Source organism: Panonychus citri, unplaced genomic scaffold, assembly GCF_014898815.1.
Source record: "Panonychus citri isolate SS breed McGregor unplaced genomic scaffold, ASM1489881v1 Contig00141, whole genome shotgun sequence".
NCBI classification, from domain to species: Eukaryota; Metazoa; Arthropoda; class Arachnida; order Trombidiformes; family Tetranychidae; genus Panonychus; species Panonychus citri.
The window spans coordinates 4,881,476-4,906,099 of NW_026515546.1; the positions used below are offsets into that span (position 1 = coordinate 4,881,476).

General features: G+C 30.5%; 6 protein-coding genes and 1 long non-coding RNA gene across 7 annotated transcripts; 4 read left to right on the forward strand and 3 right to left on the reverse strand.

Moving 5' to 3' along the window:
* Positions 1 to 10,155: 10,155 nt before the first annotated feature.
* LOC128395376 (uncharacterized) lies at positions 10,156 to 10,553 on the reverse strand. The gene is made up of 2 exons (XR_008326621.1): positions 10,415 to 10,553; positions 10,156 to 10,346 (listed from the first exon to the last, which is right to left on the reverse strand). It is a non-coding gene; the product is annotated as an uncharacterized LOC128395376 (long non-coding RNA).
* On the forward strand, positions 10,471 to 12,669 carry LOC128395375 (uncharacterized). The gene is made up of 6 exons (XM_053355793.1): positions 10,471 to 10,612; positions 11,063 to 11,122; positions 11,232 to 11,329; positions 11,396 to 11,696; positions 11,785 to 12,008; positions 12,081 to 12,669. Exons 1-6 carry the CDS (start codon positions 10,525 to 10,527, stop codon positions 12,462 to 12,464), a joined length of 1,155 nt encoding a protein of 384 aa, XP_053211768.1. The 5' UTR covers positions 10,471 to 10,524; the 3' UTR covers positions 12,465 to 12,669.
* A 1,301-nt stretch (positions 12,670 to 13,970) lies between these two features.
* Positions 13,971 to 15,431, reverse strand: LOC128395409 (elongation of very long chain fatty acids protein 7-like). Its single transcript, XM_053355834.1, has one exon. The coding sequence runs from the start codon at positions 14,888 to 14,890 to the stop codon at positions 14,024 to 14,026; it is 867 nt and encodes a 288-aa protein (XP_053211809.1). The 5' UTR covers positions 14,891 to 15,431; the 3' UTR covers positions 13,971 to 14,023.
* A 1,409-nt stretch (positions 15,432 to 16,840) lies between these two features.
* Positions 16,841 to 17,841, forward strand: LOC128395497 (elongation of very long chain fatty acids protein 7-like). The gene has a single exon (XM_053355924.1). It carries the CDS (start codon positions 16,905 to 16,907, stop codon positions 17,745 to 17,747), a length of 843 nt encoding a protein of 280 aa, XP_053211899.1. The 5' UTR covers positions 16,841 to 16,904; the 3' UTR covers positions 17,748 to 17,841.
* Positions 17,842 to 17,905: 64 nt separating this feature from the next.
* Positions 17,906 to 19,083, reverse strand: LOC128395500 (COMM domain-containing protein 4-like). The gene is made up of 5 exons (XM_053355929.1): positions 18,949 to 19,083; positions 18,789 to 18,860; positions 18,643 to 18,708; positions 18,410 to 18,569; positions 17,906 to 18,338 (listed from the first exon to the last, which is right to left on the reverse strand). Exons 1-5 carry the CDS (start codon positions 18,949 to 18,951, stop codon positions 18,061 to 18,063), a joined length of 579 nt encoding a protein of 192 aa, XP_053211904.1. The 5' UTR covers positions 18,952 to 19,083; the 3' UTR covers positions 17,906 to 18,060.
* Positions 19,084 to 19,198: 115 nt separating this feature from the next.
* LOC128395496 (protein MAK16 homolog B-like) lies at positions 19,199 to 20,723 on the forward strand. Its single transcript, XM_053355923.1, has 4 exons — positions 19,199 to 19,477; positions 19,569 to 19,615; positions 19,703 to 20,143; positions 20,211 to 20,723. Exons 1-4 carry the CDS (start codon positions 19,463 to 19,465, stop codon positions 20,557 to 20,559), a joined length of 852 nt encoding a protein of 283 aa, XP_053211898.1. The 5' UTR covers positions 19,199 to 19,462; the 3' UTR covers positions 20,560 to 20,723.
* Positions 20,724 to 20,867: 144 nt separating this feature from the next.
* On the forward strand, positions 20,868 to 24,561 carry LOC128395504 (synaptobrevin-1-like). The gene is made up of 2 exons (XM_053355932.1): positions 20,868 to 21,795; positions 22,592 to 24,561. Coding segments are annotated over exons 1-2 (384 nt in total). The 5' UTR covers positions 20,868 to 21,793; the 3' UTR covers positions 22,974 to 24,561.
* Positions 24,562 to 24,624: the final 63 nt, after the last annotated feature.

Here is a 24,624-nt window from a genome sequence, read left to right on the forward strand (position 1 = left end):
CGCCGACTGTCATGTTTATCCACCACCGGTGATGAGCAATCAATTGTCAGCGTCTTTTTTGTCTCTGTTGATTGTTGTTAATTGTGAGAAATCAAATCTAAGGTCAATTCGTAGGCTTTCAATTCACGTTGGAACTTTTTTTCTTTCTCTTTCTCATTTTCATCTTTGTTGTTGTTGTTGTTTCTTTTTTCACTTTGATTCAATTGTTGTTCTGATTGTTAGTTAATTGTTTATTTGGCAATGAATCAAATCATTTGATGATTTACAATATTGTCATTTCATTTGAACTTACAAACGTAATTCTGATTAAGCCCTTTAATTGTCAACTTAACTGATTGGTTGGCGATACGAGATTAAGGAAATGTAATGTTCAGTTTTTAACATTTTCATTTTTAATTGTTTACTGATTGTTAATCAATTGTTTCTGTTAAATTGCTGTTACTTTAATCATTAAGATATTAAATGTTATTTTTTACTCTCAAACTTCCGGTTAATCAATTTTGATTTATTTTTACTCTCCATCAGTTAATTGTTGTTTCTGCTTTTTAAACCACAATTACATTATTATGATTAGATTATCATGATTAACAATTAACTTATGGTTTTCTCTGACTAAATTATCTTGATGATGATTGATTTAGTTACTAAATTATCATAAGGTTAATATGGTTGATCATGAATCTTAAATTGTAATCAAATGAAGAGATACAATTTGATTGTTTTCATTTAAAGTTTACAATTGTTTTAATTGAAACATTTGAAAATGTTAATCGTAACTTTTTAGTTTAATTGTGAAAAAGGTAATGTAACAATCAACTGATGATCATGATCAACATGATACTAGGAAAAAAAATTAAGGTTTGTTACCGTTTTCATCTTAATCAGTTGATTGTTACTCGTTTTCCCTTCCTGATTGTTGATGATTAAGAAGGAACTGAATTTAACTCTTGATGATTAAGATATTAGATATTTTTTATATTTCATTTTTTACTCTTAGATGATGATCATCATCATCTTAATCATGATTATGATTAAGATCTAATTGTACAATTTACTTTCTCTAGTTGTAACTCTCTGTCTCTTCCGGCTCAGTGGTGATTCTGATCATGGTTAATAATCAAAGTTGATTGTGAGTCAAATCAATCACTAAATTGTGAGTTATTGCTGGTTAATCATCAGAAATTGTGATTGATTTTTGATTGATTATCTAAATCCTTTCATTTTCATCATTTCATTTTCTTACCCTTTAATAACAATTTCAAATCGCAATTTTAATTACTAAATAGATTTGATAATTTTAATCAACAAACTAATTTAAATACTTTCATTTATTTTAACACGTTCAATTGTTTGGGATTTTAATTATTAGCAGCAATTAGTCACGATATAAATTAATTAAATTTGATCAACTTGTTTACATACTAATTAATTATTTTAGTCTAATAGTTGATTAGTTTAACTCAACTCAAAGGGTTTACGATTAAATCATTTAAATTGTGTTGAAATGATTAATCGTGAAAGGAGTTGGCTTAATTGTTTAGATTACAATTAAAATGAAAAGTGTTAATCAATTACCACTTTTTTTTATTATATTATTATTTCAATGTCATTAACACTCAAAGTTAATTGTGTTCACTCGTTAAGTTAATCACTGGAAATAAAACAACTTTAACTCATTTTCAAAACTTAAATCATCAACTTGAAACTTTAAGATGAACTGAATTAAGTTAATTATATCAGCAATTGTGACTTGATTGTCTTGATTATTATGTTTATGGGTAAATATTAATTTTCATGTGAATTAAATTGCGGAAACTTGGAGTTTAATCAATTCAGTTTAATGGTAAATTGGATATGATTAAAATGAGACCAGGAAACAAAAATATCTGATTAAATTTTCTTGTGAAAAAAAATCAACAAATTTAAATCAATATTTTAATTCACTATGAGGAAATGATGATTAACACAATTCCAATTGATAATTAACATAACGGTCAGTTAATTACTGTATAAAAATTAAGAATGAGAAATTGTTACAAATTTGTAAATTTCATGAGATTTCAATTGATATTGAATTGATAATAATCAAATTGAAATCAATTGAAATTTAATTGTAATCTACGGATAGTTGATTGTTGAGACACAATTTAAATCATGATAAATAGTATTTCCTGTTAACTCAATGACAGTGGTCATTATTTTCACCACTGACCATCACTAAGCCGACTGGTTAATAAACCATTCAGAAAATAAAAACTTAATTGTCATCAATTATTATGAAAGCAAATCAAAAATAAAGTGAAAAACAATTGAAAACATTGATTATCAATCCTCACTAATCAGTTTGCTGGAACCTTAATTGTTGAATATCATTACAATTACAAAATTGTTGGTTACAGTTGGTAATAAATCAACTTCCTCATCATGATTACAATTAACAAAAATATCGAGATCTGATTGTGATCACAATCAAGATGAAGATGAAGTTTCCGAGATGAAGTTTAGTTTTATTAACATTTAAATTAAATGATAGGAATTGATGACAATTTAAATTATTTGATTCACGATCACAGGGCTAAAAACCTTTATCGCTGTGATTGTAACAATCAAAATTGATTGTAGCAATTAAAGTTGCTGCTCTTTTTTGTTGATTACTCTTTTTGCTTCTTTACCTTTTTAACTCTATGAACTTTTTTTGTTGATTATGAGAAAAAAAAATCAAAGATTAAGAGTAAATCATAATCAGAGATGATTATGATCACAATTATGATTACGATTATGATTATGATTAAGTAACACAAGTTAAATACAATCAGAGAAATTCAAAGTTAACCAAAAATCGTGATTGACAATTTTTTTTTTCTCTCTCTTTGTAATCAACAATCAAACAACAGTTGATTGTGATCATCATGATTGTCATGGCAATTTAAGTCTCTAGTGGACAAGGGTAAGTGTTAACCATGATGACCAGTGTCCAGCTATTATTATATGTCCAGTAAGTGATTGACTTTTCAAAGTGCAAAGTTAAATTAGACGATAATTGTAATTGTCATTAAATAGGTAATTGTAATTGTATCTGGAGGTTTTTTTTTCTAGTTGTGCACAATCAATAACCATCACAGCAATTTAGCTGTGAGTTTATTGATACGTTTAATTGTTTACCATTTCGATTTTGGTTGAAAAGTTGTTAAAAGTTTTCCATCTAATCAGCAACAATTAATCGGCCATTTACCTAATAGATTTTATATCTTTTTCTCTGATTCCATTTAATAGTTAAAACTTTGATTATCATCAAATGATTAGTTGGCGTGAGTTAATTTCGCCCAAAGGGTTAATCACTTTGACTCTGTGATTTGTTCATGTTGTTAATTATCATGTTTCCTTTGTAAATCAATGTTTCAATAATTGATTACTATTTTTTATCCGCAGTCTAATTGGTTACCAATGTTGATATTGTTCTTGACAATTTAACTGGTGATTAACTGGATTAATTGTGATAAGTTGAGATGAGGCCATTTAATTATATGGATTCCAGAACCGTTGAGTTAATGTATTTGAAACAAATGAATTGGCTACAAAAATTGGAATGAAATTGAAACAATTAACATGAGAATCAACATTCAACAATTAAGTCAATTGGTTCGGTCAATCGGGCAAATGATTATTTAAATAATCAAGGAAGTGATAAAAGTTTTAAATTATGGATTCTTGGTGGTTTATTTCAATTGATGAGATTGTGGTTTATTTAAATTGTTAAGTTGGTTAAATTTGATCACGAAAAAATCAAGTTAATGATTAGAAAAATTCAATTTTTCATTGAAATTTAAATCTTAGTAAATATTTTTTTGTTTCTGTTGATTTCACCAACTTAATCACAATATAAATTAAATCAACTAAATATGTCGATCAACTGATCAACTTAAACTTGATTTAAATTAAACAAGAAAACACAAAGAGTCAAATCAAGTTAACATTTACTTGTACATCATCAACTGGACTTATTTATTAATAAAGAAATGAGTTTAAATAGTGAGAAAGGCGTTTACAAAGAAAAGGTAAAATTAACCTTATTGGTCAATTTGAAGTGACCGTTGGTTTGAGTTTGTCTTTGCTTCATTAACAAAGGAAAGTGAACAGCATTGAAGCGCCAAAGGAGATGATCAATTTGGATGAGCATATGGATGAGATTAGAGCTTAGGAGCATAAGGAGGATCAACAAAGGAAAAGGTAAGTTTTAGGTTTAAAGGTTAAGGCGCCAGTATGAGAGACCAAAGGATTATGGGTAAGTATTGAGCTTAATTTTATCTTCTTCTTAATGACCTTTAACCAATTATAATGTTTGGTCTACATGGGAAATGTTGATTAGCTACAATAAGCGAAAAACGTTAATTATGGGAAATGGAAATGGACCAAACATTATCGGTCATTACTCGGTCAATTTTGACGATAGAAAAATGTAACATGTACCATTCAATTGTTCATCTCATGAGCTCTCTAAATATATATATAAGTATAACCTTTGACATCTTGGTCAACATTTGGTTGGTGTGTGCGAATATCTTGTTTATGTTGAAAATTAACTGAAAACTCAATGTTTTCAGTTAATTACTCTGAGTGAATACAATTAACTAATTGTTTCTGTATATTGACCGGTCATATTTTTGGTGCTCTTCAAACTGATATAAGTTTGATTATTCTAATCAAAAGATTAAGCAAAAAGTTGGGTGATTATGATGAGTCTCTGTGTTAACTCAATGGGGAAAATTTGAATTCTAGTAAATTGATGATGTCGATGATTAAATGAAATGATTTTGATTAATTAAGTAAACTAAGGTAATAATTAAGGTTAATAATTGTTGATATAACCAACACCCTCTCTTGCTCCAAGCTCGATCTCAATAAATGTTCAAAAAGTTGCAGCATTTTCTCAATGACGGTGAACATAACGACTTTGTAAGCATATCCGCCGGTTGATCATGAGTTGGAATGAAGTCCAATTGTATTGTACCTTTCTCTTGATGATCACGGATGAAGTGATAACGAACATCAACATGTTTTGTTCGTTTATGAAAAACTGAATTTTTCGACAATTTAATTGCTCCTTGATTATCGGACATTATTTTAACTGGAAAATCAATCGAAACTTTTAGATCTTTAAGTAGTTGTATGTACCAAAGTATATCTTTTCCACAGTCTGCAATTGAAACGTATTCGGCCTCAGTGGTTGATTGAGCAACTGATTTCTGTAAGCGAGAAGCCCAAGAAACTGGTGAACCTCCTAAAGTTACCACGAAACCTGAGGTCGATTTTCTTGTGTCGATGTCGGCAGCATAATCGGCGTCACAATATCCAATTAAGTCTAAATTGTCACGAGTAGATGAGAAGGTGATTCCATTGTTGATTGTTCCTCGAAGGTAACGAAAAATTCGTTTGACCGCTTGCCAATGAGTAGCATTGTAGCAACAGTTATATTGACTTGCTTTATTTACTTGGAAGGTGATATCTGGTCTACTGATGATTGAGAGGTAAAGTAAAGCACCAACGGCTTCCTGATAAGGAAAATTTGTATCTGGTGGTTGATTAGTTGATTGTAGCTTGAGATTCGAGTCACCTGGTGTTACCACTGATTTACATTCACTCATGTTGAATCTTTTTAATAACTCGTTAATGAAACATGATTGTTTGATTGTTATTGATGAACGATCGTAACTTTGATGAATTTCCATTCCTACAAATACTTGAGGGGAATGAACTTTAACTTGAAACGTTTTCTTTAAATTGTCAATTAAAGATGATAATTGTTGTTGGTTTGAGCTGACAATCAAACCATCATCTACATAAATCACACAAATAGTTAATCCATCATGGAAATTCATGAAAATACACTTATCGGCTTCTGATTGTTGAAAATTGATCGATTGGAAAAACTGGTTGACCTTTTTATTCCATTGACGTGGTGCCTGTTTTAATCCATAGAGTCCCTTCTTTAGTAGCATAACTCTATTGGTACCATCGTCAAATCCTGGTGGTTGCTGCATATAAATTTCTTCATCAAGTTCACCATAAAGAAAAGCAGTTTTGATGTCGAACTGCATAATGTGCATTCGATGAGCAACACAAATTGATAAAATTGCTCTTATTGAATCATAACGAGCAACAGGGGAAAAAGTTTCAAAATAATCAATTCCTGGCTTTTGAGAAAAGCCCTTGGCCACCAACCTGGCCTTATACCTTTCGATAGAACCATCGGTGTTCCTTTTGATGCGAAAAACCCAACGACAGGAAATACATTTTTTACCTTTTGGCAACTCAGTTAAAGTGTAAGTATCATTTTCATCAATTGATTTCATTTCATCTTTCATAGCATTGATCCAATTAATATTATCGTCAGAAGTAATTGCCTCTTCATATGTTAAAGGCTCTTGATTAGTGATAACTGCTTGACAGGCAATTTGATTAATTAAATTATTATCATCAATTGATTCAGGTGGATCGTCTATTATTTCCGTTGTGTCACTGGAGTTGTCATCAAAATTATCATCATCTTGTTTTTTATTTTCTCCACACAGTAATTCGAGATCAACTTCGTCTTCATCAAAAGCTTCTTCAATCACCTTGGATCCATCACAATCTTCTTCATTGAACTTTATTTCAGTGCTCACGGACACTTTACCTGTTGATGGATCATAAATGCGATAATTATTGATGGTATTGGTGTAACCAAGGAAAATAACTTTCTTTCCCTTTGGATCCCATTTCTTTCTCAAGTGATCAGGAATTTTGGTATAACAAACACAGCCAAAGGTCTTAAGGTGAGTATAATTCGGTTTTTTCTTCGTGAACAGTTCAAGAGGGCTAACATTTTGTTGACTCTTATTCGGAATTAAGTTTAACACATACACACTCATCGCCTCAGCCCAAAGGAACTTCGGCAATTTGCTATTGAGCATCATAGACCTGGCTAATTCAGTGATTGTTCTGTTCTCTCTCTCGATTCTACCATTTTGTTGTGGTGAATAAGGTGCAGTTAATTCATGAACGATATCTTTATTTTCTAGTAAAGTTTTAACTCTAATGTCAATAAATTCTTTCCCATTATCACTTCTGATGGTCTTTATCTTGTTTTCGGTCGTTTTTTCAGCGTATCTAATAAACTTATCGAGATTAGAAAAAGATTCTGATTTTTGTTTCTGGAAGTAAATGGCGCGAAAAGAACTTTTTTCGTCTTTAATAACAAGAGCATATTTACTTCCGTTCAATGAGCTAACTGACATTGGACCCTGGAGGTCACAGTGGATAGATTCTCCAGTCTTAACATCTCTCTCTTTTACTGACTTGTAAACTTTTCGACACATTTTACCTTTAATACAACCCTCGCAGTGAAATTTACTTGGTTCATAATCGATTTTTATTTTAGGTAAAATACCATCTCGAGACATTTGAATAATCTTATAAACGTTAATGTGAGCAAGTCGCTTATGCCAATCGGTAAGTGTCGCTTTCGATATCAATGAAAATGAATCTTTATTGTCTCTTTGTTTTATCATTAATTTGAAAGTATTTGAAAATCTATTAGCAATCATGACAGTTTTACCTGAATTAACATCGTAAATTTCAGTTGAATTAGATGTGGATCTTAATCCAAAACCTTTGGTGACAGTTTGACCCCAAGAGAACAAGTTAAAATTTCCTAATTTAGGAACATAGAGAACATTGGTCAGTTCACAATTAATCCAATTGTTTCCATTGAAACAATTAACAAGAATGTCACCTTTAGCTATCGCTTGTATTTTCTTACCATCGCCGATAGTTAATAAAATCGGTTCATCTAATTCATGGAAACGAGTAAAATACTCAATATTACTTGTCATGTGAAAACTTGCTCCTGTATCTAACAACCATTGAGAGCAACTTGATTCATTTTCATTGACAGTGAAAGAGACATAATTATTATCAGAATTTTCTTCATTATTATTATTGTTGTTGTTATTGTTGTTCTGATTGTTTGATCTGTTTGAATTATTATCACGATTATGATTACTTTGATTCGATCTGTTTCTATTACTTTGATTCTGATTGTTGTTGTTATTATTTCGGTTGTTTTCTTGGTTGTTGTTACTGTTGTTGTCTCGATTGTTGTAGTTTCGGTTGTTATTTCGATTATTATTGAATCTTTTATTCTTATGAAACGATCTCTTGTTATAAGAGTTGAACTTATTGTTTCTCTGAAAATTTCTGTTCCTATTCTGAGGACACTGATGAAGCAAATGATCAGCACTTCCACAACCGTAACATTTTCTCACATTGTTACTTTGATTTTCTTTGAAATTATTAGTCGAAACTAAAGCATCACCATGTTTATTATTTTTCTCTCGCTCATCTTGCTTTTCATTTATTAATAATTGAGATTTCAAATTTCGTAAGTTTATATTAATACCAGAGATAAGGGAAATTTCAAGCATCTGACGAAACGACCGAAAACTAGGAGGTAAGTCATCAAGAACTTTTATCATTAATTGAGTGTCATCAACATTATAACCTAAATCTCTCATTTGTTTAACTACAGATTCTAATTCAGCAAAATAGCTTGTAACCGTGTGAGATGAGGTAAATCTTAAGTCAGTCAACTTACGCCGAATTGTCCACTCGTTATTTGTTGTCCTCTCTTCTCTGTGGTCGATAATGTAGTTGAATATTTCGCTGGAGGTTGAACAATTAATTACCAAACTAATATGTTCCTTATCCATTGAATTCATGAGAAGCATTCGCGCTGTAGCATCACTTGTTTTCCAATCACTTATTGATTTATTTCTTCTGTTGATTGATGCGGCTGATTCAGTTTCAATTTCTTCCTCTGTAAATGGAAGTGGACACAAAGATGAGCCATTGGCTATTTCCCAAACTCCTTTCGACTCTAGAACAGCCTGAATATATGTTTTCCAGTGTAAATAATTATCACTTGATAATTTAATCGTAATCATATCTTGATGATCCATCATGATGATTTTGTTGAATTGTTGATTAATTAATTGTTGGTAAGGTAATTGATGAGATGATGAAAGAGAGAAAAATTAAACACACAAAATTTGTCGCAAAGATTAACACAATTTAAGAGAAGCGACTGAGCCCATAACCTGTTGATTTCACCAACTTAATCACAATATAAATTAAATCAACTAAATATGTCGATCAACTGATCAACTTAAACTTGATTTAAATTAAACAAGAAAACACAAAGAGTCAAATCAAGTTAACATTTACTTGTACATCATCAACTGGACTTATTTATTAATAAAGAAATGAGTTTAAATAGTGAGAAAGGCGTTTACAAAGAAAAGGTAAAAATTAACCTTATTGGTCAATTTGAAGTGACCGTTGGTTTGAGTTTGTCTTTGCTTCATTAACAAAGGAAAGTGAACAGCATTGAAGCGCCAAAGGAGATGATCAATTTGGATGAGCATATGGATGAGATTAGAGCTTAGGAGCATAAGGAGGATCAACAAAGGAAAAGGTAAGTTTTAGGTTTAAAGGTTAAGGCGCCAGTATGAGAGACCAAAGGATTATGGGTAAGTATTGAGCTTAATTTTATCTTCTTCTTAATGACCTTTAACCAATTATAATGTTTGGTCTACATGGGAAATGTTGATTAGCTACAATAAGCGAAAAACGTTAATTATGGGAAATGGAAATGGACCAAACATTATCGGTCATTACTCGGTCAATTTTGACGATAGAAAAATGTAACATGTACCATTCAATTGTTCATCTCATGAGCTCTCTAAATATATATATAAGTATAACCTTTGACATCTTGGTCAACATTTGGTTGGTGTGTGCGAATATCTTGTTTATGTTGAAAATTAACTGAAAACTCAATGTTTTCAGTTAATTACTCTGAGTGAATACAATTAACTAATTGTTTCTGTATATTGACCGGTCATATTTTTGGTGCTCTTCAAACTGATATAAGTTTGATTATTCTAATCAAAAGATTAAGCAAAAAGTTGGGTGATTATGATGAGTCTCTGTGTTAACTCAATGGGGAAAATTTGAATTCTAGTAAATTGATGATGTCGATGATTAAATGAAATGATTTTGATTAATTAAGTAAACTAAGGTAATAATTAAGGTTAATAATTGTTGATATAACCAACAGTTTCTTCCCTTTTTTTTATTAATTCAAATAACACACACAATTTAAGTTCATTTCTAATTACAATCACAAATAAACTGGATTAGTATTATGGTTAACAGTTTTTGGGAGTTAATTGTAACGAATTAAATTGAATTGATAATTACCGGGAAAAAGGTTCAACTTGTAATCACCAAGGAGATAACCAAGTAAACTGAAAAAAAATTGAACAAAAGGTTTGATATTATTTTGGATTTAGTTGATTATCATTGAATTGTTTACCTGATTATTTTTGTTCACCGTTAATTGTTAATTAAATGTGACCAATTGGATTCATTTTTCATTAATCATCAACTGTTGATTAGATCAATTAATCAACAAGAGATGTGAAAATGTTTCTAAATGACTTACCCGATGAGTGTTTGTATTTAATTTTCAAACGTATCAATGGTTTAGATGATTTAATCAATTGTGGTGAAGGTAATTATCTTGTTTCCAATATTACAACCATACTGATCAGGATTAATTGATTAGTTGATTGTTAAAGTGATCAAGTGTTCATCGTTTGAGATAATTAAATAAAAAACTATTAACTGATCATTCAAATTATTTGTTGGTGGAAATGTTTGTGTAACATTAACATTGAATCCGATGAATTTATTAACATATTCCTGTTGATCTATAAACTAAATTAGCAATCAGTTAATTGTAAAAGTAATTTAATTAGACGATTAAAAAAGTTAACATTTAATTATCTTTGTTATTGTTTACATTTGGTGAGAAAGAAAAAATCTCAACCAATTGTAAGCGAGAAAAAAGAAAAGCGGTTAGTTTGAAATGTGAAAGAAAATGCCAACAATTGATTTTTAAATTATTCTAATTAATTAACTAATCATAATTTTTTTTCCTTCTATTAATTGTAATCAACAGTCTGCTCGCGATGGAACTATTTAATAAATCGACGTTTATTCCATGTGAAATATTTAACAGGTAAAATTATTCTAAACAATTAAATCAAATGAAATGCGATTTTCCCAACATCGTAACAACCAAATTACTTAATTGTTATCAATTTATTTTGTATATTCAAACAATTAAGGTGTTCCAAGTTCAAGCTATTCAGTGGATACAATTTACTTTGGTGAATCAGATGCACTTAAGGATATAAACTTTTGGCAATTACTACCCAATGTTAAGGTAAAGTTGAACAATTAACTTGTTTCCAAAACTAATTGTGATTTCTTGTTTTCTTAATTGTTACAGATTCTTGATGTACCAAGAAAAAATGAATTCAATTATGAAGATTTGGTTAATATATTAACCAAATCAAAGTCGATTAAAGGATTAATCTATCATCCAGTTCTAACCAAAGTGTTGGCTCGTTATTGTGGTAATTTGGAAATGATTGCAACGAGATATTCAAAAATTTACTTCACCGATATAATAATTAACTGTGGAACTAAATTAAAACAATTATATATTTGGTATTTAAGTTTTAGACATTTAGAAAGATTTGTAAGACATTTACCCAATTTACAGAGACTTCATATCAATGATACAACTGGTAATTAGCTTAATTGTCGAGATTGTATCTTTCCTCTTCCACTCTAATTCAGTTTCTCTTTTGATTGTTCAATCGGTTAATTGTTTAGGTGAAACTAATTACATCTACAATGGATCAATGTTGGAGAATCTTAAAATTCTGGAAATTTCATTGGAACCATTTGATAGATTGAATATCTATGCTGGTTTTCATCTGATCGACTTTTGTCCATCACTGGTCAGCGCTTATTTTAATGTCCATGGCTCGAACGGAGTTTTTTTTGATGAATCGGTGAAAAATTATTGTCTCCGTGATTTGGTCATCCAATATACGGTGAATTTTAATGAACATTGGTCAAGACTTTCTTTATTATTGTTAATTGTTTTGTTTCTCTTCTCTATTCAGGTATATGATTGTTCACACAATTGGATTTCTTTGCGTAATTTTTTGACCAAATTTCCCAATTTAAGGCATTTAGCTGTACGAGGCAATCAAAATCTGCAAGATGATCATATTAGTGAACTAATTACATTTCTACCTCATTTGATTATACTTGATTTAAGGTCTTGTTATGGTGTAACTCAACAATCAGCTGATGATATTGTTGATTATTGTAAAAAAAATAAACGATTCATCTCAATTTATACTAAATCTGATCAGCCAATTAACTTGGATTGGCCTGAATTGTCTGATTGTGATTCCAGAATTTGTTCAACATTTGATTTCATGAGAAATTGTTTTCTTAAATCATTTGATCAATTGCCACTCCTCATGGATTCATTTAGTTAATCATAAACTTATTCATCTAATTGTAAACTCAATATCAATGTCCATTTGTTATTAATCAATCAAGAATTGACAATAAGCTTTGTCTATTATTATGATCTAATATTAATATTAATAAATCAGTAATGATCATCGTTAAATTGCCTGTTGCAATTTAGGTGATAGATAAACAATCAACAATTAACGTCATCAATTAATAAATATTTAACTAAACCAAAAAAAGAAACCAATTTATTAACCTTTTTCAATTGACAAAAGTTTGCACAATTTACCAGAAAATTAAGCTAATTACATTAACTTGACAACAGTCAAATTTAATTACAAACAGTTGACTAAATATGTTGAAAAAAGCAAATTTTTCACCAACAATCAGCAATTAGATTTTAATAATTTCCCTGAAAATTGAATTCTTAAATCAAGGAAACGATGTTAACTTAAATTGTTAGGGAATAATTGTTCAAATAATCATTAGATTGTTATTTAACTGAAGTAAACAAATCAAATTAAGGAGTAAATTATTGACATTTTCCCGTTAATTTCTCCTATTTCAATAATATAACAATTAAGATGATAAATTTCCCTCAAATTGACTGATCAACATTTTCTCGCAGAGTTAATTTAATGACCATACGAAACTGATTGATTTAACAATATATTGATTACTGGACAAAAAGCCTTGACTAAAAAAGCATTTATTGTGATGATCAGTGTTAATTAACTAATTGAATTTTGCTGTAAATTAACTTAATCATGTAACCAAACATGTAATATATTTTGTCATCAACGTTGAAATTTTTTTTATGTTTTTCTGATTGTAATTGAATCCCCTGGAGTGATACTCAAAGTCATATAGTTATTGTTGTTAATTGTTGACAATTTAACCTTGTCAACAATGATGAAGATGAAGATAAAGATGATAATGATGAGTACTCTAGTCCTCAGGTATAAGATGCTAAGGATTTAAATAGGATTATGAGTTGAGATGATTAAGAAAAAAGTTAATCCTTTAAATTGACATTTCTTTTCAAATATTGTCTCCATCTCGATTTTTTCCTTACCTTGTTAAATTGCTGACAATTAATTGATTGTTGATCATTTTATTGTTACTTTCTCTCTCTCTCTCTCTCTCTCCTCTCCCTCCTTTGTAAGTCAAGGTTGGAAATTAAAGAAACAAAATTAACAGATTGTTGTTCTGATGAATAATTAGATTCTTATTAGCAACCGGATTAAAGTTAGTATAATGAATTGGAAGGAAATTGATTGAAATTGAAGAAATTAAATTAGACAACAATTAAATATTATAATGATAAAATAATTCCAGGTCAATTAACTACCAACAAAAAAAATTAATTGTTCTAATGAAGATTCTAGTGTGAAAGTAGATTAACAGTTGAGTGCTCACACGAACGCACTAAATTGCGCTACGATTAACCAGCTAACTAATTAATTAGAGCCAATGTATGATTATAGTATTTGATTACTGAGAAAATGAACAAAAGGTAAGAAAAGTAATTGATTAAAATAAGGGTAACAATTTATTTAGATTATTTTCTGACCATTGGTCAGTCAGTTTTTCTTGTATATGATTTTTTATAAAAAGAGTAAAAAAGTCCGAGAAAGATAAAAGCATTACCCAGATTAACGACTAATGCGGATTTAGGGAAGGCACAATCGGGCAGAACTAAGAAATGTAGTCCATGGAGAATGGCGAGAATAAACTGACCGATCTGAAGAGTGGTCAAGTATTTTTTTGTTGTTCGCAGGAGTTTTGTGATTCGAGGATAAGACGACGAACCATTGGCACCAGAGACGAAAGCAGCTAATCCATAATAAGTGTACATGAACGTATGAACACCCGAATTGAGAAGAGGAAAGAACGAGTTATTTGCACCAGGATAGAACTTCATTCCAATCCAAACGGAAATTGGTACAGTCGAGTGATGGAAAACATGGAGATTGGAAATGTGAGAATTTTTCTTCCTCAGAACAAAGAAAAAAGTATCGGCGAACTCAATCAACTTGGATACGAAAAACAACCAACCAAGACTGAAAAATTCTAAAGTTTCATCAGAAAAATCCTTCGGATCGGAGGGCTTACATCCCCATGTATCTAATCCGAACGATAACATGATAGAACCATGATAATAGAGATAACCTGAGAGAACGACCATCGCAGCATTGTAACCGACCAGAACACGACGTAGGTCATATGGTTTACGATCTCTCATCCACATTGGACCAAAATACTTAACGATGAGCAAATATAAACCGACGAGAGTTAATGTTAACCATGGACCAGAATTGAAGAAAGGATAGTCGGCGATTCTCGGGTCACCCTGGTGATCCCAAAAGTCGTGAACATAATAGTTGAAAGTTTTACTTAGTCGATGAATTGTTGATGAACTTATTCGAGAAAAGGACATTGTCATTTAACCGACGATAAAAACAATTAGAGATAAATTATTATCACCACACACTTGGTGTTGAATTGATTTTCTCTGATCGGTTGCAACGAGGAACGAGACTGAAGTGATCGGCCAAGGCCAGAGTCCTTTTATATTAACAGGGGATGATCAGTTGAAAGCACATGAGAATAAGGAAGACGATTGGTCAGTGTGTCGAAACTGCCTCGCGGACTTGGATTTGTTTTATTCTGTTTAGGGTCAGTCCTTAGGGTAAACGGTTGAATTTAAAGCCATAGCGATCAAAAGATTTTAAAAGAAAATGAAAAGATTAAAGAAAAAGTAATTTGAACGAATAAGAATGAGATTAAATATCAGAATTTACTGATTATTTGAAATTTTCTGTCCCCTCATCAAGTTTTAATTGTTGATTGATTGAAAATATTTACACATTAACTGTCAATCACTTAAATTGTTGATCAATTTGATTGTTGGTGTTAAAACCAGTTGATAAGTGAAAAAGTGAAAGGGACTCACGTTGAGATTAATGTAAAATATTCAATGAAAAGGAGTTTCTTCAATTTGTCATCTTACCTGTTCTGGTGGGATGATAAGTGTAAGAGTGAGAGGGAGAGGGAGAAAGAGAGTGAGAGTGTGTAGAATGATAAATTGTAAAAGTTAATTGTGATTAGTCCGAAGATTTGTTTTCTGTTCACCGAGTTGCTCTAATCTCTTCTTAATGTTTTCCAGGCTGAAAACAATTGAATGAAAATATTTTGACATTGATTTCATTTCGTTTGAAAAGTTTTCACCTTTTAATCAAAATTAATTACAATTTAATTAATTAGATAGATATAGTTTTCTGATTACTATAATACTACACACCTCTTGATTAAACGGATTAACCTTGATTACTGCACGATTAGCCAACTGTTAATCTACTTTCACACTAGAATCTTCATTAGAACAATTAATTTTTTTTGTTGGTAGTTAATTGACCTGGAATTATTTTATCATTATAATATTTAATTGTTGTCTAATTTCTTCAATTTCAATCAATTTCCTTCCAATTCATTATACTAACTTTAATCCGGTTGCTAATAAGAATCTAATTATTCATCAGAATAACAATCAGTTAATTTTGTTTCTTTAATTTCCAACCTTGACTTACAAAGGAGGGAGAGGAAGAGAGAGAGAGAGAGAGAGAGAGAGAGAGAGAGAGAGAGAGAGAAACAATAAAATGATCAACAATCAATTAATTATCAGCAATTTAACAAGGTAAGGAAAAAAAATCGAGATGGAGACAATATTTGAAAAGAAATGTCAATTTAAAGGATTAACTTTTTTCTTAATCATCTCAACTCATAATCCTATTTAAATCCTTAGCATCTTAATCTTAAGGAGATTCTCAGAGAGTATCAATCAGTAAATCATGTTTTCTTTAAACTAAAAGTCAATGACGGACAATCAATTAATAGGCGACAATTAAACGATTAACTTTCACAAGAGTCATCATTGCTGTTTATTTATATGACAACTTATTACAATTTAAATTTCTCAAAGATTCATCTACTCTATTTGAAAATTAAGAACTCACATAATTGATTGATTTGATTATTTAATAATCAAAGAGTAACAATTTGTTACCATTGATTATTGGTGATCAAGCAAAGAAAATGAATAATTTAAGTTAGTTGATTGTTTATTCTCATCTTGTATGAACCAATTTAAAGTAGCAACACGTTTAAAAGCACAATGAAAGCTGCAACAAAATTTGATCACAACAGAAATCTATCAGCAAATACATTGTAATTGTTTAATTACTCTTGATCACGACCAATCACTAGATCATCAATTTTAAGGTGTCACATTTTCGAGTGATCATGCTAATTAACAACAAGTCTTTGTTTAATCACCAGCGTCCTGAGGTGCAGTTTTAAACTAAAGTAGTTGATTAATTTTCCTAATTGATGAGTTTTCGCTTTTTTGATTGTTCTTTTTTAATCAGTTTTTCAGTATATTTTCTGATTGATTTGGTTCAATGGTAATTCAACGAGCAAGCGAAACTCTCAACTATTATGTTCACGACTTTTGGGATCACCAGGGTGACCCGAGAATCGCCGACTATCCTTTCTTCAATTCTGGTCCATGGTTAACATTAACTCTCGTCGGTTTATATTTGCTCATCGTTAAGTATTTTGGTCCAATGTGGATGAGAGACCGTAAACCATATGACCTGCGTCGTGTTCTGATCGGTTACAATGCTGCGATGGTCGTTCTCTCAGGTTATATTTATTATCGTGGATCTATCATTTTATCATTCGGATTAGATGCATGGGGATGTACACGATATCCTTATGATCCAACGGATTTTTCTGATAAAGCTTTAGAATCACTTAGTCTTGGTTGGTTGTTTTTCGTATCCAAGTTGATTGAGTTCGCCGATACTTTTTTCTTTGTTCTGAGGAAGAAAAATTCTCACATTTCCGATCTCCATGTTTTCCATCACTCGACTGTACCAATTTCCGTTTGGATTGGAATGAAGTTCTATACTGGTGTAAATAACGCGTTCTTTCCTCTTCTCAATTCGGGTGTTCATACGTTCATGTACACTTATTATGGATTAGCTGCTTTCGTCTCTGGTGCCAATGGTTCGTTGTCTTATCCTCGAATCACAAAACTCCTGCGAACAACAAAAAAATACTTGACCACTCTTCAGATCGGTCAGTTTATTCTCGCCATTCTCCATGGATTATATTCGTTAGCTCTGCCCGATTGTGACTTCCCTAAATCCTCAATAGTTGTTAATCTGGGTAATGCTTTTATCTTTCTCGGACTTTTTTACTCTTATTATCGAAAGTCTTACACCAGAAAAATTGATTGATTGACTCTTTTGCTTTCAATCAAGTGGCATCTTATCATGAGAGTTTACTTTAATTTTGTGCTCATTATCAACTTACCAAGATTTATTTTGTATAATCAACTGTATAAGTTAGTTTGAGCAAATTGATCTAAAGTAAATAAATTCAATTTACCTTTGAGTCTGGGAATTAAAAAAGTTAAAAATTAAATTGATTTCTTTTTCTCATAGGATGAGAAAGATGTTCATGGAATGAGAATAGTACAAATTTGGCAACTTTCGATTATGTCAACTAATCAAGATTTAAATTGTTGACTTCGTTAGAGAGATCGAATCTCTATTCTAATGTTTCAGCTTCTTTCAATGACTGTATTAGAATTGCTAATTTCTCTTTGGTTATAGCAAATTCAACCATTTCTTTTGATCCATTTTTGTTGAGTTTCATCTTAATCAATCCTAATTTTGTGTTAATCTTGAAATTGTCCGTTTGGAATCCATCCATTACTTGAGTCTCAATTTCATCGAGCTTATTGAGACGAAGACTTTGACTTTTCAGAGCGTTTCTCATATCATCAGCTTTCTCAGCGAAAACTTTGGCAATCGCAGTTGTATGTTCTATAAACAAATTGGATAAGAAAAGAAATCAAACAATAAGACTGGTATAATTTTAGAAAGAAAAATAAAACCTTTAGGTAATCCTAATTGTTGTAATTCCGCTGTAACGATAGACTGTTCAATATTAAATCTCCAAGCACTTTTAAGGATAAATGAGACAACCATAAAACAAGCTCTACTGTCTTTCTCATCAAATTTGGCATCACTGGTGATCTTTAACAGTTTTTCAAACTACAGCAAAGAAAAAGAAATAGAAAATACCAATGATAATTAAAAGAAAATTAAAAACAAAATGGCGACTTACATCAATCTCTTTTTTTCCAACATCAGAAATCACTAGATTACAAATGAGTTTCACTTTAACCGAACTCTAAAATCAACGAATAGATAACAAATTAGAAAAATTAATACAACATATCAAATGTGAAATAATATAACAAATATAATTACCAATTTAGCAAGTAAATTTAAATTAGCTAAAACCCAATCTGGACAATCAAGATCACCAAACAATTTGAATCTCTGTTGAAATAAAAGGGAAAATAAATCAACAGTTTTATCAACAAGTTAACCTAAAAGAAGACAATCAAACAAAAGATCAATGACTTACCATGTTAGCGTATAATTAAAGTTAATCAGTAAACCAAAAAAATTAGAATTAATTTAATTAATTAAACAAAAAGAAAACAATTAAAATTGTTGTTTATGTTTTCTAATGGGAGTTGTTACTATTGTTTATGAGAATAAGATCCCTGGTCAACCGGTCGAAACTCGATCAACAGCGACATCTAGACAACTGAATTGTAATTAGAATTTTTTTCTTCTCTGTAATTGTTTGGTTAATTGTTTAGAATTTGATTGTTTATATTTAATTATTTCTTTTATTTGATAAAATTAATTTGATTTACTGTTTGTTGATTACTCATTTTTTTCTGTTCTCGATCATCAGTTCTGTTCTATTGAGTGAAAACCACAAAGATAAATAGTTTTTCTATTTGAAACCTTATGGTTTCCACGTGCAACTTAAATTGATTGTGTTTATTTTATTAATTCACCATTGATTTGTAATTCGTTTTTATTGTTGTTAACTAACTAGTTTAATATTCTTTCATTCTAAATCAACCATGCAACATGACGATGTAAGTTACGGTTGATTGTTAAGGTTAACCTTTGGTCTGGTTTATTGATTCTAATGTTTTTTGACTTTTTTTTGTTCTATTCTTTTTCCAGGTTATTTGGAATACATTGAGAGCTGGAACTTGTTCTTATAAGCTTAAGTGAGTTTATTTTTAATTATTGCTTTTCTTTTGGTGTTTTTGAAATGTTTATTAATTTGCATTCTGTGTATTTCATTTTCTGTTTAGGAGCATAACTCAGGATTTCTGTAAAAATGAATACAATGTTATGGGTCTGTGTAATCGTAGCAATTGTCCTTTGGCAAATAGTAACTATGCTACTGTACGGGAAGAGGAAGGAGTTTGTTATCTTTACATTAAGACAATTGAAAGAGCCGCTTTTCCAGCCAAATTATGGGAAAAAATTCGATTATCTAAAGATTATCAAACTGCATTGCAAGAAATTGACAGACATTTAATCTACTGGCCATTCCAATCGAAACACAAGTGTAAAAAACGATATACAAAAATTTTTCAATATCTCATGCGAATGAGAAAAATGGCCACTAGAAGACAAAAGAAATTGGTGACAATGCCGAGGAAGATTGAAAGAAGAGAAAGAAGAAGAGAAGTTAAAGCCTTATTAGCTGCGAAATTGGATAATGCGATTGAAAGGGAGCTTTTAGAAAGGTAAAGGAATTGTAATTCATCCTTTCAACCAACTTTTCTCACTAAATTTTTCTTTATTTTCTCTCAGGTTGAAACAAGGAACTTATGGTGATATGTATAAATTCCCAGAAACTGCTTTCGATAAAGCCATGCAAGACGAAGACGCTGACAGTGAAGTCGAAATCGAAGATGAACCAAGCACTTCGAAAGAAGCAAAATCAAAGGAAAAGAAAGTACAGTTTGTTGCTGCCGAAGATTTTGAGGAAACTGATTCAGAAATGGAAGAATATTCAGCAACTGATACTTCAGAAGATGAATCAGAAATGGAAAGTGAATCAGAGGAAGAAGAATTAATCAAAGAAAGGATCAAGAGGAGTCGACCAAGAGTTGTCATCGAATACGAGAAGCCTAAAATTGCTGAGACAAAGAAAAATTAAGAATTTAATTGTTGATCAAAAACTAATTTAAATTTCTACCTTTTCTTCAAATTAACCATTTGATCAATTATATGCTTTTTATATATTATAATAACAGCTACTTCCACGGGAGATGAAAATAAAACCAAGACAACAATCAAATGTGTCTTGATCAACTATTACAATTGAATATCAAAACTATTCAATTTGCGGATCCAATCAACAGGATTATTAAATTACTCCAATAAAGAAAAAGCAATCAAATCGTGGATAAGGCCACAGTGCATGAAACTTTAGTAATCATGACGATAATTCAAAGTCAACAATCAATTTACCTGAATAATTAATTAGTAAATCAGTGATTAGTGATAAAGTGATACAAATTGACATTCAAATGGAAAACTTTTCGTGATAAGTTGTTGATATTTAGTGTCACGATTAATTGTACTCTTTTAATATGTTAATTCAATTCAACCCATGGAAATATTAAGAGAATCAGTAAACAAAAGAAAGACAAAGAGATCGAGAAAGAGAGAGAAAAAATTATAAAAGTTCGAAAGAAAAGTAAGAGAAATAAAAAAATAAACGAAAGAAAATGAGTAACATTTGTTATTTGTCGATTCGAAACTCGAAGAGTCGTCTCATTGTAGTTAAACCTGATTATCGATCTGAATCGAGTTTCCATCAATTGTTTGTCATGATAAAGAAAAGAAACTAGAAGAACCTTGCGTCGAATTTCCTTCTCTTCGAATTTTCCTCAGAAACATTTTCATTCTCATTTCCTTTCGGGTTAAACTGATTTAACCAGAATTTCGTCTTTTTTTTACCTGTTTACCCTAAATTCTGATAATAAATAAGACAAATATCATATCCTCCCAACGTATTCATCTCGATTGACTTGATCGGTTAATCTCCTTCTCTCTTTATCCTTCCTTGTATTTCTTAATCAACTGAATAAAATTATTTTTCTTCTCAATTAATTTCCAATTGATCATAGACAAACAATCAGTGTTCAATATATTAATTCAGTGTAAAAGTCTCTTTCTTTATCTCTTTCTTTCTTGTCTTCTGTGTCTCTTTCTCTCTCTCTCTCTCTCTCTCTCTCTATTGTGTTTACACCTTCGGATTAATTAATTGGAAATATATTCCAATTGTTTCGTGTTATTTGTGCTTCAGAATTAAATTATCTTAAACAATTTAACTTCCACCATCTTCCTAGTCTGTTACAATTAAATTCTATTAACAAATACTAATAATGTAAGTCCATCTTGTGATTCATTCCCAGAATAATCCGGAGTAAATGTGTGTGTGTATTCATGAGATATACACAGGGAAGGGAAGGGAAGGAAAAGAAAGAGAAGAAAGTGAAATAAGAAAGAGAAAAAGAAAGTCTTTTTATTTTCTCATTGAAGCCATGAATGCTTCTTACTTATTCCTCTTTCTTTTCTTTCTTTTTTATTTTCTCTTAGTTTTTCTTTCTTTCTTTCCTCTCTTTCTCTTTTCCTCTCTTGTCTCTTGTTCTCAATTGTTTACCTTGATTTGTAAACTTCTCATTGATTGACAATTGAACCTTTCATATTCTAATTGTTAAAAGTACCGTTACAATAGTTACAACAATCAGATAATTCTGTTAACAATTAGTCGCTTAATTATGTTCACTCGATATTTAGATGATTATTATTAGCATCCATGATTAGATTCTCAATCAATATGAGAGTGGAAAGAAAATAATATTGATTCATTAAGGTGAACTTTTATCTTCTCTTTCGAATTTTTTTCTCTCTTTCTTTACTTTCTTTCTGAGAGAAATCATCCTCTCTCTCTCACTCTTTCTATCTCCCAGAACCAATAATACTCAAGATAAACTAACAATTTCAATGATAATCAGTTTCATTTCATCATGATTATTGTATCTCTAATCCATCCCAAGTAGCCGATAATGACCCTAACCTTTAACAATTAATTTCGCAACAATAATAATGATTTTCTCATCTTTTTCTTTATCTTCTCAACCCCCTGTACATGAATATCCGTTTATACATGTACCCTGTAGGTCTGGTCGTGGTAAGAAAGACGAGAAAGATGTTGAAAAGGGTAAACCAGAGGCCGATCAACAAGACGATGATCCAGATAAACCTAAGCCATCACAAAATGTTCAGATCGCCCAGAAAAGGATGCAGCAAACTCAAGCTCAGGTCGATGAGGTCACGGAAATAATGAGAATGAATGTAGAGAAAGTGTTGGAACGTGATGCAATGATTTCACAATTAGACGAAAGAGCCGATGCCCTGAAGGAAGGCGCCGAAATGTTCGAGAAACAAGCGGGAGCCCTTAAATCAAAATACTGGTGGAAAAACGCTAAAATGATCGCGGTTATGGTCGGAGTGGGACTTGTTTTCGTTCTCGTTATATTTGCTTGGTTTTCGGGTAATTAATTGTTTCCATTTAATGAATAACAAACCAAACAATCAACCTAAACACACACACAACACACACAAAAATACATATAACATTCACAACAATTAACATTCACCACCACCACAACCACCACAACCACCGAGCGACAACAATTAAAACTGATTTTCCCTAATAAATTTCACGTAAAAAAAACATTTATCAACAATTAATATAATCAAAATCCACATGAATTGACAAACCCAATTAACTGATTAACATCATCATCAACAACAACAATTTGGATTGATTTTTTTTTTCCTCTTCTTGTTTTGGATTTGATCAAACAAATGATTACTTTTCAATTGGGTTATAATGATTTACAATTTGGTGGAACAATTAATTGGCCAGAAGATGATTGATTAAATCTAATTACTAATTGCGAGTGTTTCGTTTCTCCCCTTGTTTCGCATTCGACGATCCATCAACTATAAATACTATATATAAATCGTTGCTAAATCGTTGATTTAGTAATTAATTCCCTCTCCTCATCTCTCTCCCATCCATTAAATCATCTCGACTATTATATTAACGATAATCTACCTGAGGAAATCTTCGGCTTCACCATGATTTGTCTTCATCATTCTCTCATCATTTAATGAAACTTGAACCTCGTCTCGAACTTTGAACCATCGTCGTGGACTCGATCTTCTCGATCTCAATATCCGCTTCCTCCTCTCTCATCTCATCAATGTTTTTCCTCTTCTCCTGTTTATGTTTTTATTTTCATTTTCGTTTTACAATCAACAACAAATCTAAGAAAATGAGTTTTAATCAAAGAGAAAATTAAGAAAAACAATTTAATGATTAGTGGTAAATAAAGTCTATCTTATCCGATTTACCTGAATGATTGTGACAATTAATTGTAATTAAGTTCTGTTAACATTGATTTACCTTTAAAAGGACAAAGAGAAACCATAACAATTAACTAATTAGTTTACAGTTTACAAATTGATTGATTTATTTACTTGATTGTGAATTGCGAGAATCAAATTTTGTTTTTAATCATCATCATCTCTATTCTTAATCATTTACTCCTCTGATTGCAAACAATTAAAACATCATCAATGAGAGTTTCCAATGTTAATCAAACCTCTTCCTCTTTGCACATTAACAATTTGCTTGTTTTTCAATTAAAAAGGAAATTTAATTTCATCGCCAATCTAAATCATCACACAATCAATTGAGATGAGGATCTAATTTAATTTAATTTAAATGATGATAATAACTTTTGATCAGTCAAATTTTAACAATCGTAATGTTTTAATGTTAACAAAAAGTTTTTCTTTGTTTCGTTTTTTTTTTGCTTGAAAAGTATTACAACAATTAACTAACAATTAACATCATCACCATCATCTCATCAACAAAATAAACGGAAAAATATTTATTGGAAACTCAATCAAAACAGCAATTAACTAATAACAAACACAACCAAATCAACAGAGTAGACTTACAATATAAAATATAAATTGGGAAAATTAACAATTAAATTAAATACTTTTTGTGTATATGATATAATTAACTACCGAAAAATATATATGCATGAATAAAAAACAATCTGTTTCACAATTAACTATCTCTCGAACTAATTTCATCTTTAATTGTGATTAAGACTCAACAAATGAGTAGTTA